The sequence below is a fragment of the Bipolaris oryzae genome, assembly GCF_000523455.1.
Source record: "Bipolaris oryzae ATCC 44560 unplaced genomic scaffold scaffold_215, whole genome shotgun sequence".
In the NCBI taxonomy this organism is placed as follows: domain Eukaryota; kingdom Fungi; phylum Ascomycota; class Dothideomycetes; order Pleosporales; family Pleosporaceae; genus Bipolaris; species Bipolaris oryzae.
Window position 1 is genome coordinate 1 of NW_006911491.1, and position 14,962 is coordinate 14,962.

At 47.2% G+C, this 14,962-nt stretch overlaps 8 protein-coding genes across 8 annotated transcripts; 7 read left to right on the top strand and 1 right to left on the bottom strand.

The window, feature by feature from the left end:
- Positions 1–253: 253 nt before the first annotated feature.
- Positions 254–2,098, top strand: COCMIDRAFT_30247 (uncharacterized protein; the record flags this gene model as incomplete). Its single annotated transcript, XM_007694400.1, has 2 exons — positions 254–1,862; positions 2,044–2,098. Coding segments are annotated over 2 exons (1,664 nt in total), but the record flags the coding sequence as incomplete, so codon positions are not given.
- A 489-nt stretch (positions 2,099–2,587) lies between these two features.
- COCMIDRAFT_40856 (uncharacterized protein) lies at positions 2,588–3,536 on the top strand (the record flags this gene model as incomplete). The annotated part of the gene is made up of 4 exons (XM_007694401.1): positions 2,588–2,875; positions 2,929–3,029; positions 3,075–3,348; positions 3,411–3,536. The coding sequence occupies 4 exons, from the start codon at positions 2,588–2,590 to the stop codon at positions 3,534–3,536; spliced, it is 789 nt and encodes a 262-aa protein (XP_007692591.1).
- Positions 3,537–6,376: 2,840 nt separating this feature from the next.
- Positions 6,377–6,871, bottom strand: COCMIDRAFT_107638 (uncharacterized protein; the record flags this gene model as incomplete). Its single annotated transcript, XM_007694402.1, has 1 exon — positions 6,377–6,871. One exon carries the CDS (start codon positions 6,869–6,871, stop codon positions 6,377–6,379), a length of 495 nt encoding a protein of 164 aa, XP_007692592.1.
- Positions 6,872–8,129: 1,258 nt separating this feature from the next.
- COCMIDRAFT_77455 (uncharacterized protein) lies at positions 8,130–8,381 on the top strand (the record flags this gene model as incomplete). The annotated part of the gene is made up of 1 exon (XM_007694403.1): positions 8,130–8,381. A coding segment is annotated over one exon (252 nt), but the record flags the coding sequence as incomplete, so codon positions are not given.
- A 2,276-nt stretch (positions 8,382–10,657) lies between these two features.
- Positions 10,658–10,870, top strand: COCMIDRAFT_107613 (uncharacterized protein; the record flags this gene model as incomplete). The annotated part of the gene is made up of 1 exon (XM_007694404.1): positions 10,658–10,870. The coding sequence occupies one exon, from the start codon at positions 10,658–10,660 to the stop codon at positions 10,868–10,870; it is 213 nt and encodes a 70-aa protein (XP_007692594.1).
- Positions 10,871–11,648: 778 nt separating this feature from the next.
- COCMIDRAFT_107639 (uncharacterized protein) lies at positions 11,649–11,828 on the top strand (the record flags this gene model as incomplete). Its single annotated transcript, XM_007694405.1, has 1 exon — positions 11,649–11,828. The coding sequence occupies one exon, from the start codon at positions 11,649–11,651 to the stop codon at positions 11,826–11,828; it is 180 nt and encodes a 59-aa protein (XP_007692595.1).
- Positions 11,829–12,647: 819 nt separating this feature from the next.
- On the top strand, positions 12,648–12,833 carry COCMIDRAFT_107634 (uncharacterized protein; the record flags this gene model as incomplete). The annotated part of the gene is made up of 1 exon (XM_007694406.1): positions 12,648–12,833. A coding segment is annotated over one exon (186 nt), but the record flags the coding sequence as incomplete, so codon positions are not given.
- A 19-nt stretch (positions 12,834–12,852) lies between these two features.
- COCMIDRAFT_107656 (uncharacterized protein) lies at positions 12,853–14,141 on the top strand (the record flags this gene model as incomplete). The annotated part of the gene is made up of 3 exons (XM_007694407.1): positions 12,853–13,044; positions 13,136–13,623; positions 13,685–14,141. 3 exons carry the CDS (start codon positions 12,853–12,855, stop codon positions 14,139–14,141), a joined length of 1,137 nt encoding a protein of 378 aa, XP_007692597.1.
- Between the last annotated feature and the right edge of the window lie 821 nt (positions 14,142–14,962).

Genomic DNA, 14,962 nt, shown 5'->3' on the forward strand with positions numbered 1-14,962 from the left:
ATCTACAAAGCTAATTATAGCTTAGCTAGAGAAAGGCCGAAGCACCATAGTCACGCAACACAGCACAAAGTACCAAATTGTAACTAGTTAGATAGAACGGCCTTTGGCCAAAAGTCTTACATAGCCAACGGCTGATACAGGACTATAATGGAATAATAATAATCATTCGTTCGCATCAGAGAAATAAACCACAGCTCCAATCAGGACTCAAAAGTTTCGCTTGTACACCAGTCCGCTAAAGAGTACCTAACAGATCTTGCACATCGTTCTACAGAGAAGACAGTGGAAAGTCTTGCGGTTTCTTTACCAAATGCAGCGCTGGAAATATCCCAATCGTGTATACGATACTTACTTCTGGAGGAATTCCAATTGGACATTTTTGTTCCAGAAGGAACGAGCCTCGGGACCAACTCGCCTGAATCCTATCGTTCATTCCCATACGACTTCGACGCAACAGCTCCAGATCATCATCTTGGTCTAGACGATCTCGGCCTAGACGATCAACTTGGTCTAGAAAGTTTCTTTAAAAACTCGCGCGACCTAGATGAGGATCAATGCGCACTGACCGCTCAGAAGTACAAGTTCTTTGATTATGCTGCCACCCATTGGGCAGAGCACTACTCTCTATGCGAAGACATCGCCCCAAAGTCTGTCCAGGATGCCGTCAAGGAATTGACGAAGAGTTCTGGCTACGTTCTAACAAACTGGTTGAAATACTACTGGTTCAAAAACAATATGGAATACTCGTTTCCAGATGTGTTCGAGGCTATTGAAGTAGCCGCATTTTTTAACTTGCCCGTACTGCTTGCTGAGGTTGTAGAGAAGGCAGAGTTTGACAGCGATGCAAGAAAAGTCCAGGCTCTATTCTGGGCAGCGAGGAGGTCTTCTCTAAATTGCATGAGAGTATTGCTTCAGCACGGTGCAAACCCCAATGGAATCGGTACTGACCGGCAAACGCCATTGACTATATCGGCGCAGTACGGCCATCTAGATGCTGTTCAGATACTTCTAAACGAGCCATTCACGGATGTTACTCTCAAAGGCAAATCTGGAAGGTCGGCACTATCGTTTGCAGCGGGAAACGGACATCTGGAGATTGTAGAAGCCCTGCTGGAACATGGAGCTCTCATGCTAAACGATCAGGACAACGCAAGTTGGACTCCACTTTTCTGGGCTGTGATAGGAGACCATGCGAATGTTGTGCAACTTTTACTCAGGCAACCGTGTATTGATATCAACGAAGTCGACAAGCATGGACGCTCAGTACTATCCTGGGCTGCAGGAGAAGGCGCGAGACGAGCTTTGAAGGTCTTACTTCGGCACCCCTCTGTAGACCTGAATCTAAGGGATATCAAAGGGCTCTCTCCACTGCTTTGGGCTGCAAGGAATGGTCAAAGAGAAGTAGTCAGTACTTTGGTGCACAAAATGGGGGTTGACAAAGCCGCAAATGATAAGGACCTACGCAATGCGATCTCCTGGGCTTGTCAAGGGGGGCATACTGACACTTTGCGCATTTTGCTTAAGCATAAGTGTGGGGGTGAGGACGACGTTGACATCGACAATTGGACACCGTTGCTGTGGGCGCTCTTTGATCGGTCCCCAACGACTGTGGAGGTGCTTCTTTCGAGCCGGCGTGTCCAAATCGACCGCCAAGACGGCTATGGGCGTACAGCCTTGATATGGGCTGCGAGCTATGGTTACCTAGACGTGGTGCAGCTACTAGTGTCATGGAAAGCAAACGTGCTTATCAAGAATCAAGGTGGACATACTGCTGCAGATGTTGCAAGGATGGAAGGGCATACGGAGGTGTGGGAGTTTTTGGAGGCTCAGCAAGGCAAGGAACTAGAGAAGAGTGTAGATAAGTGAGTAACAATACGTAACTAGTTTCCTATCAATGCTAGTGTCTATAGGGAGAATTACCTAAGGTAGATACAACAATTTGGTGAGGGCAGCCTGAAAGTCAGCCTATATACTCTCTCCGAAAGCCAGCTCCCAAGATCATTAGTTAAGTGATCGAGTCAGCCACTGCTACGATACAAACAGAAATCGGGGTCCAGTCCCTACACACATATACGTAGAGATCGATTTTATTTCCTAACTTCAGTGTTTCAGCCGAACTGCAAGATCTAGACGGTCGATATGAATTACCTCCTATAGCCACTTTCTAGGAAGACGATTTTTATCTATCTCATCTTCTTGCTTACGTGTGCCTGACATTTTCCCTTTCTAAACATTACGCAAGCGATTGCGACCTAAACCGACGGGCTGGCTAAGATGGATAGTATACCATCAATTAGTCTGCTGAGGCCTGAAAGATGGTTATGGGTACGGTATCACGTTGATGCATACTCTTGATGATATAGGCAAGTGCAGCTATCACTACTACTTCTAGGCCCTATCTCCGTGGCTAAAAAGGCCGAACACTGCAAGGCTATGGAATTTTCCATGACTATGCCTGCAACTGTCAGGATTTGCTCTGTCATTGTGGTACTCTGCTTCAGCTCCACTATACGGGATTATTCACCACGCAGAGCAGATACAAAAGGCGTGAGCCCCCCATATTTAGTACTGCATCATTTTGGTCATCATGGCACCCTTCGTATTAGTCAGCCTTGCTATCTGTTTTTCAGTCGGCCCCATACTAAGCAGCACGCTCACTTACATCGATACCAGCAGCCTATTCAGAGCGGAAGCCCGAATTTCCGAGTACAACTATCGCTGGGAGAAGATTGCGAGAATCGTCTTCGATATCTTTTCGATAGGCCTAGGGATTACCGGACTCGTTGCAATCGCGACAGAACCCCATCCGGCAGAGACGTACTCCTGGCTTGACGCAGTCATTATGTGTAATCTACAACTTCTTGCTAGCAATAACGTGAGATAGTCTGCCTACCTCGATAGCTCGTCTCCGACTAATAGGAACTTCAGCTCGCCCGAACGCTTCAGATTTTCATCTCTCCTCCATGGATCATTTGGGCAGTACATTTGGTAACGGTCTTGACTATACTGGACATCGCTTCCGCTGTTACGTAAGTGAACTGGATTTACAGCCGAAGTTGTCTAATTGCAAGTAGAGGCAAAATAGTATCTTCTGCTTACGAGTCGGCACTACTAACTCGTTTCGCTGCTGCATCGCTTTTCTCTTCTGCACTCTCACACAAGCAATTAGGGATTCACAAGAATTCAGGATCTGAGCACAGAGACAAAGAATATATGCGATTATTGCATACATTCATCTTTACGAATGCTGCTGCAGCATCTAGCCAGTTTTGTGGCGCGCTCTTCATCTCTAGTTTCTCACTTGCCGATAGAAGCACTTCCACCAAACTACGGCAAGGCGTTTTTATGGTTAGTCTCAGTTAAGCTTCATCTCGTCATCTAACATCTGCCAGGCATGTACTTTTACACAGCTATTATGTCATCTCCCTTTCTATATCAATCGGATACGGCGTCGAATTATTCTGCCAATAGGTGATTGGACAAGAAGACTGCGCCACTCATTTGCCTGGAGATTGGCAGACGAAAGTAATCTTTAAATAGTGCAATCGTAGAAGAAGAAAGGTTGTAAGGGAAAACTCTAGTCAGGGGCTACGTATCAATTCGTGCATCATTTTGGCTAGAGACACGCTAGTTAGAGGCGTTGTTATATGTTCTGCGCCGAACTTTCGGGATAGTTACTGTGTGGCAATGCGGTAAAAACATGTGGCTGTTCAAAGGATAGAGTTTTAGTGGTACCTACCCTGTTCGTCTAGCTAGTTAGTATTAATCTAGCTGGTACTCGCATGAGCGAAAAGAATTAGTTCTGTACTAGGGTAAACACCCCCCCCCCCCCCGACGAAACGAAAGACCCCTGCGTCGCGATAAGAACGACAGATACTTTGACTTTGCACACACTTACTCTCTCTCTACAGCTTGCTCATACCTAGAAACTTTGCAGTATTATATGCAAGTCATTCTCTACGCATTCATAGTCTACATCTAAAAGTTACACTAGAGTCATTGCTGCGTTACTTAGGTTGCGCTTGATCTGCATCAGTTACGCAACACGACTTCTACCACAACAACGCCAACTTAGCCTTGTACTTGCTAAAATATAGCTTGATACCTGCTAAGTCTATACTATTACTATATATCTAGGATTAAAGCTTCCTCTGGTTATATGCGTGCTGCATAACTGATCTCCACTACACAGGGAGGTACAAGCAACCTGCGTTAGCGACGAAAGCGGCTGCAGTGGTACTGTTACAGTAAGTTGCAAAACCGCCCTCACCTCGCTTGCACAAAGGGTGAGGGCGGTTTTGCAACTCACTGTATGTAATCTCCGCCTATGCAGCCCTGCGCATCGCTCGGATATTGCTCGGTACAGCAGACCCCTGCAGCACGTAACATGCATCTTTTAATAGGTAGCTTAGCATGAGCTAAATAGTGCTTTCCTAAACTTGGCACATCATAGACCTCCTGTAAGGGGCGCAACTCTGTGGATCACTCTAACGCTTGTGAGCTTCAAGTAGACATAGCCAGTTAACAAGATTGTATTCGATAGAGAGCAAAGCTCTCAACTACTCAGTTATATATACAAACAGGAAGTAGATAGTTGCCTTAGTAATAATCGGGCCGGGTAAGCAGGCAGGCAGGTAAAACGAAGTCGTAGACGAGGAGAAAAGTCGAAGGGCGTTTAGCCCATTACATTTCTGCCATCAAACCCTCTTAGTGAGGGTGCGCAATTACCTGACTAGGAAGAATCAGGGTCAATATCACGGCACATCATACAATAGGCTTAGTTCATCGCCTCATATCGGTTAGGTAATTTCAGCTTTAATTCCGTTTAGGTAGAAATACGACACTTGTGAGGTTAGGCTTAGTAGCGCACGTGCAAACTTTAATACTTGAGTAAGTACCTTGAGTTTCAATTCTACATAATATATAGGTTCAAGGCGTAGGTGAAGAACAGTAATAGAACACAAACACATTCAAGTCTAGTAAAACAACACAGCAGCACTTATTTAGATATAAAATAGAGTGTAGTATAAATTATGCTTCTTAAGTTCTTCAAGTTACTAACAGAAAGGTATAGGAGCCTCACATTTACGACGGGCAAAAAACTGTTGCGATAAGTTTTGTTAGAAAGTGAGTTCCAGATCTAGTTTAATAAAGAAATGGCAGGATCCGTATCCTTAAGCTTAGATTTGATTGAATTTTACAACGAACGAGTGTGGCGTGATTTTAAGGCCATAGTCATCTTACGCCACCGCACCACTTCCCTAAACCAAAGTATCAACTGATGTGTCACCCCATCAACAGTGTCTGAACTTGTAAGGGCTCCTACATCTTGAGAATATTACTTTCTTACTTCTTACATCTCCGCTGGAACAACATTACTCTTTCCTAAACCCTTACTTCTTCGTTCCACATAGATCTACTAGCGTCACCTCAGGGCCCTAAGCACCGGGCCACGTGGGCCCATCTAGGACAAGTTTTTGCCCTTTTACCGCGAAACCGACACGAACCGAAGGCAAATTTTCTCAGCTAACCCGTGTATATATATTCACTCAACTACTAATAACTCTATCTAGGTTACTATATACGTGCGTTCGCTTATAAGTCTAAGATATATAGACTCACCGTTAAGAAGACTTATATAAGTACCCAAAGGCTATATAAAGTCTAAAAATTTATAAACATAAGGATGTTAACTGATTGATTGAAGAGCGGACACTATCCAGACGAGCTATCGAAACCACTAGTAGACTATATAACTGGACCATTCACAAGGCTAACAATACCGACTTTTTATCGTCCCCTATCGAAGTAAGATGACATTAGAAAGATTCTAGTTCAATTTCCCCTGCTCCACTAGAAAAAGCGTTACTTACAATGTTTGGTTAGGATTAACGCTATAGCCACGCTCTATAATGTTATTAGATACCACTAGAGTATTGCTTGAACCGTATACACTCTGCGCCGAGAGGAGACGACCGCTGTAACATTCTCATTTTTACCTCACGGATACTTACCTCAAAATCGACAGATACTCAAAATATGGACTAGTTTGCTTAGGGCACCATTCTCCACTTTGCAAGCGAGGTTACTTATAGCTAGGAGCATGCTTTCACACTATCGCCTGTGTAAAGTCTTGAAGACGGCAAGCGCAAGATGCCGTGGCGTTAAATGAGCGTGCGCGTATTCATTAAGACTCCCTATTATTGATCGTAACTAATATGTACCCTATAAGGCATTGATATCATCTACGAACGAGGAAGACGAGTTTTCTATACCAACACGAACTAGCACCCGCTAAAATTATGCTTGATGAATGGAGTTAAGGATAGAAGATGCTAAAAAATAGCCTATACTCTCTCTTTCTTCCCATATATTATTAGACCTCGGCTATACTAGGCCTCAAACCTCGCAACGTCTCATTCTCGACTCTTAAAAAATCTCGCTCGATCTCGACCTTCTTAATATATTCAACGGCGCAAGCTAGAACGGTAGCCTTACTGGGCCTCGGTAGGGTAGTCATGTCGGTTGGATTGTGCTGGGTTAGAGTCGGGACTGCCCTTCTGAGTTTCTCGAGCTCGGCATTGAGACCTTCGCGGTATTTCCGTTCGACCTGATTATGTGGCAGACGCTGGCATCGCGCATTCCTTGACGTAGCAGTGCGCTCTGTCGCAGTTAGAGCGCCGCGGTCGAGACGTGGGCGACCACGCTTGCGCTGCGCCTGTTTCTGAGCAAACTCATCGTCTTTAGGGATAGAGTCTAGTAACTCGCATTTTGTGGAACGATGAGCGGGAGATGAAGAAAATGACCTCTTGATGGAAAATCCCTCGCTACTTCTCTCGGACGTGGGCGAAGAAGCTTGATGAGAAGACATAGAGGTGGGCGCAACAGTAGGAAGAGCGTTCCCGCTGCTGTTCTTATCGAAGTCAACGTCGCTGATATATCCGATCGGCACAGATTGCAGGGCGATTAACGAAGCATTCGTGTTAATAGTTCCAACAGTAGTTGGTGCTTCAAAGGGTAGCCAGGTCGAGGATTTCGGGAACGTGGGCGACTCAACGAAGTTAACGGGATGGTCGGAGGAGTCGAAATCGAAGAGCGTATCCAAGCTCCAGTCGGGGCTGATCGTGTATCCATCGACAAGACAAGACCTGTCAAAACCCTCTTGCCATGGGCAGCCACTAGCAGCAGACATCTGGTGCTCGTTTGCTACCATAGGATGAGATTGTGCTTGGTAATTATCCATGAAAGATATAATTAATGCTGCTAACAGCACTTAGGTTGATTGGTGTAGCCTTCGTGAATGAGGGTTATTAACCAGCCTTGAGCTAGTTAACTCAAGATAAAAGTGCACAAGTTTCTTAGATAAGCGCCGATGGCTGAAGAAATAATCGTGAAATGGCTGGAGAGTTACAGAAAATTCTTGAGTGAGAAGACCTATCTAAGTCCTGACAGGACCTTGCGGCCAGCGCATTTATGTGTAAGGCACGACCCCTCATTCGCCACCATTAATACTTCAAAACTCCCTTTAGGGCTTTGGACCTCACGCAATGCAAACAAACCTAACCCAGATACTATACACCAAAGACCAGCTGCCGAAGTCGAACGATAGACATGTGAGAATTTCTGCTCCGCGGAGGGACATAGCCCTTGTCCCGATCGTGGAGCGGTCTAGAATTCATTATGGCGAATGACTGTTAGAAGTGTTATTCAGTTGCACCTGCTCCACGGACCCTCAAACGCAAGTAAGTCTGGCCTGTCTAGCTGGAGCAAGCTTGGTGGGTCAGCGTCAAGGCTACAAAAGTTGGCTGAGCACAAGACGGAATGTCCATGAGGGCTGTAAGTCTGCGACCTTGATTTCACTTTCCCAGCATTCCTATCTTCGCAAAGGGTAGAGAAGGAAAATGGTTACTTTGCACAGCTGGCGTCGCCCGACCGGCACGAAGACATTCGAGGACAGAAATGAGCAGCATGTTGCATGCGCGGGTGGTTACGGACACGAATGTGAGAAGATAGCGGACATGCACATCATGACATTACGTAACTAGCCCCACCACTTCGTGCGCGCGACCACTTCGTGCGCGCGCGGCCCTGCAACCACCCCTACCTCAACACCTCATATCTCCACCACCATGAGTAATATCGAGGCTGCGCTTGCAGCTATCGATGCCTTAGGACCCGGGGAGTCTTTTACGTATACTGAAATTGCAAAAAGATATGGTGTTGTTCGATCTACGCTTACCCGGAGACACCAAGGTCGCTGCGCCTCTCCTACAACAGGCTGCCAAAAACGACAGCTCCTCCACCCACAGCAGGAGCAGGCTCTAATCGCCTATATCAATCGACTGACAGACAGAGGCTTACCACCTACTCAGTCAATGATACGCAACTTTGCCTCACAGATCGCCAAGACTGAGGTTGGAGTACACTGGGTTAGTCGCTTCGTCCAGCGCTATCCTGATCAGCTTATTTTAAGGTGGGCAGCAGGCCTTGATAACTGTCGCCACAAAGCAGATTCAAGGAGCAAGTATAGCCTCTACTTCAGCCTCCTAGGCGATAAGATCAGACAGTATCAGGTTGAGGCGCGTTATATCTACAATATGGATGAGAAGGGCTTCATGCTAGGTATCGTTAGTCGATCAAGGAGGATCTTTAGTAAGGCCTCGTACAAAGGTATAAAAGGGAGGAGTACTATACAGGATGGCTTACGGCAGTGGGTAACGCTCCTAGCGTGTATCTGCGCTGACGGATCTCACCTTGAGCCTGCCCTAATATATCAGTCAGCCTCAGGATCGATACAGGACACCTGGCTGCAGGCCCTTGATCCTGATATACACCAAATACGATTATCCTCCTCTCCTTCTGGCTGGACGAACAATGAGATAGGACTCGCGTGGCTGCAACAGGTGTTTGATCGCAGTACAAAGGCAAAGGCACGCTCCTCCTACCGACTACTTATCCTTGATGGCCATGGATCTCACCTTACAATGGATTTTATTAATTATTGTGATCAAAATAAGATCCTCCTCGCAGTCTATCCTCCTCACTCAACCCACACGCTGCAGCCTCTCGACGTCAGCATGTTTAAGCCTCTCTCAACAGCGTACTTAAACGAGGTTTCTGCCTTTATGGATAGGAGTCAAGGGCTGACGTCAATGAGTAAAAGGGACTTCTTCCCTCTCTTCTATACAGCCTGGCAGGCCTCCTTTAAGGAAACAACTATCCTAAACGCCTTTAAGGCTACAGGGATCTCGCCTTTCGATCCAGAAGTTATCCTGCGGCGTTTTACTACACCTGATCCTACGTCTGACAGCGACTCCTCAGCTCTTAGTGCCTCTGATTGGAGGAAGATAGAGCGTCTGCTGCGTCAGGTAGTCGCTGATCAGGGCGATAGGCAGGTCAAAAGGCTCAGCCAGGTCATTCACTCAAGTTCTGTTCAAAATAGTCTCCTCAAGGAGGAGATAAGGAAACTGAGGGAGGCCCTGATCAATGAGAGGACGCGCAGGAAACGAGGTAAGCCTCTACCTCTGCAGGAGGCTGAGGAGTATCACGGTGGAGCTGTATTCTGGTCTCCAAGGAAGGTGAAGGAGGCGCGCGATCGCCTGCAACTCCAGGAGGAGGAGGAGCTGTTGCTGCAACTCCAAAAAGCTGATACGAGGAGGCAACGTGAGGAGACAAGGCAGGTGAGGGCGAGAGAGAAGGAGCAGAGGCGTCAGGCGAGGCTTGCAGTGAGCCTAATGAGGCAGAAGGAGAGGGAGGAGAAGGCTAGTGAAAAGGCCTCAAGGATCGCGGCTCGCAAGGCTGCAAAACGACTTCAAAAAACTATCAAAACTACTCAAAGGGGTAAAAGGAGCAGCCTTAAGGCTCCTACAAAGACTACTCGAAAAAAGAGGACTATCGCGAGGCCTCAAGGTGGTGAGGAGCCTCAGGGAGGTGCTAGAGGCTCACCACCTCCAACCTCGCGTCGCGGCCGCGCGATCAGAACTCCAACTCGATTTCTATAGCTATATATATATAACAAGGCCTATTAACCTCACCTCTAAAATACATCGCGATAACAACCTTTTGGTGTGGCCCTACAGCCTCGTTTTTGAGGTAGCTTTGGTGAGGCCGCGCGCGCACGAAGTGGTGGGGCTAGTTAGCGGTTGGTAATTTTGCCTAGGCACATTCGATGCTTTGACCGATAGTGCTGGCCTCCCGGCCTTTTTCTAGAACACAACTAAGAGTACCTTGCGACACCGACAAAAACAGCAGCAGCATTGCGACAGGTGTTTGGAGATGGCATAATGACTTCGCTATCTGTGCCGACATGCAGCACTAAGTGGTGCGGAGCAGAGTCTGGTAGTTTGCTGACAATTAGGCTATTATCGCGACAATCAGTTTCGCATGGCGCAGACACTAACATTAGCTGGGAAGTCACAAATGGCAACGACTAGAGTGCCAGAGGTCGTCAGCGCACGATGCGAGTGCGGAGAGAGAAGACAGACTACCGCTCATATCCTGCTCTGATGCAGGATCTACAAGAACCTCTGCAACCAGGTATTCGAAAACCTCTCTGGACGATACAACCTCCGGGCCGTCCTGAACAAGCCACAGCTAGCAACTAAAGCTATTGAGTTCATAGAGCAGACGCAGATTCTTGGGCAAATGGGGATCAGAGATGCGTGAACGACAGCCGAGTACTGGGGGAGACTGGAAGTATCGCGGCCGCAAAGCTTTACTATACTATATATGCGTGCGTTTGCTGACAATCTACAGCTTCTGGGGCGTGTTTTGGGTCGACGTCGCCAGCCTGTTAACAGCTAAGAATAACTTTTTAGCCACCGCAAAGACGCTCGGATCGTCTGCGGAGAGCGTCGACAAGTCGCCTTAGGCGCTCGCAAACACAAAGGAGCGCTGGCTGCTAGTCTTAGATAACGCCGATGATCCAGCATTCGACTACGCAGCATACGCCCCGTCTGGTGCGCAAGGTGCGGTGATCATGACATCGCGTATGCTTAAATGCAGCCAGTACAGCACGCTGCCTGCCGAGGCGCTAGAGGACCTAGAAGAAGAGGACTCGACGCAGCTTCTGCTCAAAGCCGCCCGCGTGCCAGAAGAGGCTTGGCAGGCTTGCACAGAGCAGGCGCAGGCTGTCGTGCGGCTACTAGGGTCACACACGCTTGCGCTGATCTAGGTGGGGGCGTACATTGCAGAAGGGTATTGTCGGCTAGACCAGTATGCGGAGAAGTACAAGCGGCTGCGCGAGCGGCTGCTGAAGTACCATCCTAAGCAGCAGCTGTCGAGATATCGGCATGTTTACGCGACGTTTAAAGCGTCTGTTGGAGTGCTGAACGATCCTGAAGATGAAGTTGGTCGGGACGCGCTAGACTTGCTTGGGGTTCTCTCTATGCTGCACTCCAGCGTACTGCCACACTTACGCGTGCGACATTATGTAATGTGTCACTTACGCTCGACCAATCATAACGCAGTCCAAGAAGCTCCATTTCGACACGAACTTCCTAAAAAAGACCGCCACGAAGGCCACGATCCCTGACATTAGCTCTAGAACGTGACCTCGATCCGAAAAAAACTGTGACCTGAGGTGCTCTCCTCGAGTTACCAAGAATCGTAATTTGTCCTTGGCGAATTCTCTTCCGCGGCACTATACTATGAGGAACGTCCCTCCTGGTGCGGCGAAAACCCCGGTGGGTCAAAAACAACTGATGCTGCGTCAGGTCAAGATATGTGCTACCCTTGCACTCTTATCAGTTTCTTTCGCCTCACTGGATTTTTCACCGTACAGAGAGGGACGCCAGCTCTTGTACCCATACCCCGAATATTTCCTGTAAGGTCTAGACCGTGGAAAATTGTCTAATAGCTTTCCGTCGCTAGTCGTGGCTACCTAGTTCATCAACACTCGAGACGGCTCCTGCCATCTAGGTATGTGCTATCCGATTGTTTTACTGCTCTAGGTGATTAGCGAGCGACAATCCTGTGCTCGATTGTATCTGCGACCCCATATCATCCATATGTTTAAATCCGACTAAGGTGAATGTGTGATTTAGTCGATGATGTAATTATATCGGCGTCCGCCATTACCATCGTGATGCATAAGATAAAGCACACATCCAATCTTACCTTAGCCTAATTCAAAAATGAAGTCGCGCAACTTAAGAGTTGAGAAGCCTGAATATGAGATCTTTGCCATTTCTATATACTCACATCTGTGAAACTCAGCCTTACAATGCTAGTAATAATTTGGGCCTCATTAGCGCTGACCTAGAGCTGGTAGAGATGAGACATGCTTGTCGCTACTATTGACTGCAGCGTCCGAATGATTACACGTTTAGATCAAATGATACGTGTCCTGTAATAGCGTTCTTAGACATCCAAATTATGCTCTACAAGAATCGTGTAACCAGCACTACTACGACCATGTTTAGATGTAGGACTAACATCATGTAAGATAACGGCTGGAAAACATGAATTCATATGGCTTCTTATAACTAGATTAAATCATTAACAGAACATTCACGTCACACTCCGCTGCTCTATATCAATCTCATCCTCGACGTCGTCGAAAGATAATACGGAGATGTTTTCTTTCTCCGCGGAGGCTGACTGACGTGCATTAATGAGAAGGGGGTGGGGCGGGGAGGACAACATGATGGGTAGCGGTAGAGACGCTTAGACGGGTATGGATTGCCGATCTTTCCGGCACTAATAAAGGTGGCAAGCGTCTTTTCAAGTGCTGTCTCGACATTCTCGGAACTCCGATTTATCATTGGTCTTTCTCCACACACTTTAGTACTGTCACCATTGTTGAGTTTTTGTATAATCTCAATAGCCTTTAACTAAATTGGACGATTAACAATGTCATCTCAGGTTTCTAGTACGATTTCTTCTCATGAATGCCTGGAAGGGAAATCGTCGTTCGTTCTCAATCCATCCAAAATTCTCGCTCCGGCCGTTTCTGGCTCTCTCGTATGGCAGGGAGATGAGCTCAGTCCAACCGAGTACGTAGTCAAGCTCGATGATCGCCATATCCTGGATATCGGAGCAGCTGTGATCACATTCAAGCTTAAGTATCCGATCTCATTATTTAATAAGGCAAGATCTGATTCCCATTCCAGTCACTGGACTTCCGCGCGCAAAGATAAGCACGAACACCTTCGCTCTTCGCAACCTGGATTTGGTGAAGATGCTCTCATCTATCAGCAGAGAACTCCATCACGGTAAAGGTGTAGTTGTTCTGCGAGGTCTAGATTCTGCTCATTTTAACGATGAAGAGGCCGTTATCGCTTTTGCTGGTATCTGTTCGTACATTTGCCCGGAACGAGCAACTGACTCTTATGCCAACCAGACGCTAAGCCACATTATCGACGCTACCAAAAGGCAGATCCCAGAAGGTTGCCAAGGTATTGGTTTAGCTGGCTCTAAGGTGACCTCAGCCATGGAATTCCACAGTGATCGCTTCTCAGGCGACGTAATTGCTCTCCATGTGCGCAATGATGGCGGCTCTGGTACTGGGGGCGAACAGTTTGTCGCGAGCTTTCCAAAGATCTACAACGAACTCCTAAAAAGAGACCCTGGGGTTCTAGAAACAATGGCAGAGCCAAATTGGCCTTTCGAGCTGAAAAAGAAGTGAGCTCTATTATTCTCTGCTAGCAACATACGAAAACGAACTTCTGCTGACAAGGCTTAGGGATGGAGCACCCTACCTCGAGTTGGGCTCTACGCTCTTCTTCTCGAAAGGCAAACCTATGTGCCAGCTCGTAAAGGCTCCACTTCTTGGTACAAGCAATATCCCACGTGACCCCTCTATGCCTCGGGTTACGAAGAAGCAATTGCATGCAATGCGCGTTGTCGAGGAGCTAGCCAGGCACTTCTGCACAAAAGTCGACCGTCAACAAGGAGACATTCAGCTCTTCCATAATTTGAGCATTATGCATGCTCGTGCGGAATACTATGGTGCTGGCGAAGGTGCTAGTACCCGTCATCTGTTGCGCATGTTCCTTCGCGACTCTAAGAACGCTTGGGATAAGCCAGCCAGATGCCGTAGGAGCTTTGACGATCCATTCACATCTAATAGGCCACAAAGTCTCCCTGTCTTTGACACAGACCCATGGCGTGCTATCAGTGGCCGTGAGAGTCACGGTTAAACATTATCACCGCTGAAGTTCTGAGAATGATTGTGATTCTAAAACGGACCTTAGTATTGTCAAACTCGAATATAGTGGGATTGATGAGGCGTTTGAAGATGTAACAAGGGGAACGGTTGCTATGTTGTATCTGAGCTACAGTTATGCAGCTTAAGACTACCATTCTAATAGTTTCTGTTCTTCTGGTCTATTGTTGCGTTTGTTGTGTTATGGAGTGTCTATAGCGTCCCGCCACGCAGAGATGCCCCGCTACCCAGGGACGTTACTATAATACGTCCTGCACATCACGAGACTCAAATGCCGACTCCAACCACTCCACATTTCCTTCCACCGCCGCAGTTGCTGTAAGTTCGTAGTTTCTCGTTAGTGGATTCATCAAAGAATGCAGCTCTGGGTGATGAAACTTGGGCTCTAATGGTCACTGCATTCAAAACGCATTTTGATTGGCTCTTTCTTGCAAGGCGTCCATTCGGCGATAGCAGGGTTCAGCTACGCACATGATCTCGATCCACTTAAGTACTGCGTTACCCTACAAACAGCAAATTTTGTTCGCGTCATCGCTCTATCATCGAACCATACTTCTCGACGTCGTTTCAAACTACGTCTGCGCTATTTCCATTGTCTTGAAGATGGCGGATCCAGTCAGTGCAGCATCAGCCATTATTACGCTAGTAACCTTCGGTATTAAGTCGAGCTCTGCGCTATATCAGACGTTCAACGAATTCAACAGTCATCATAAACATGTGAGAGAGCTGAAAGCAGAATTAGATGCGCTGAGTCTAGTGTTAGCGTCTTTACACCACGCTGTCCTGGATAATGAG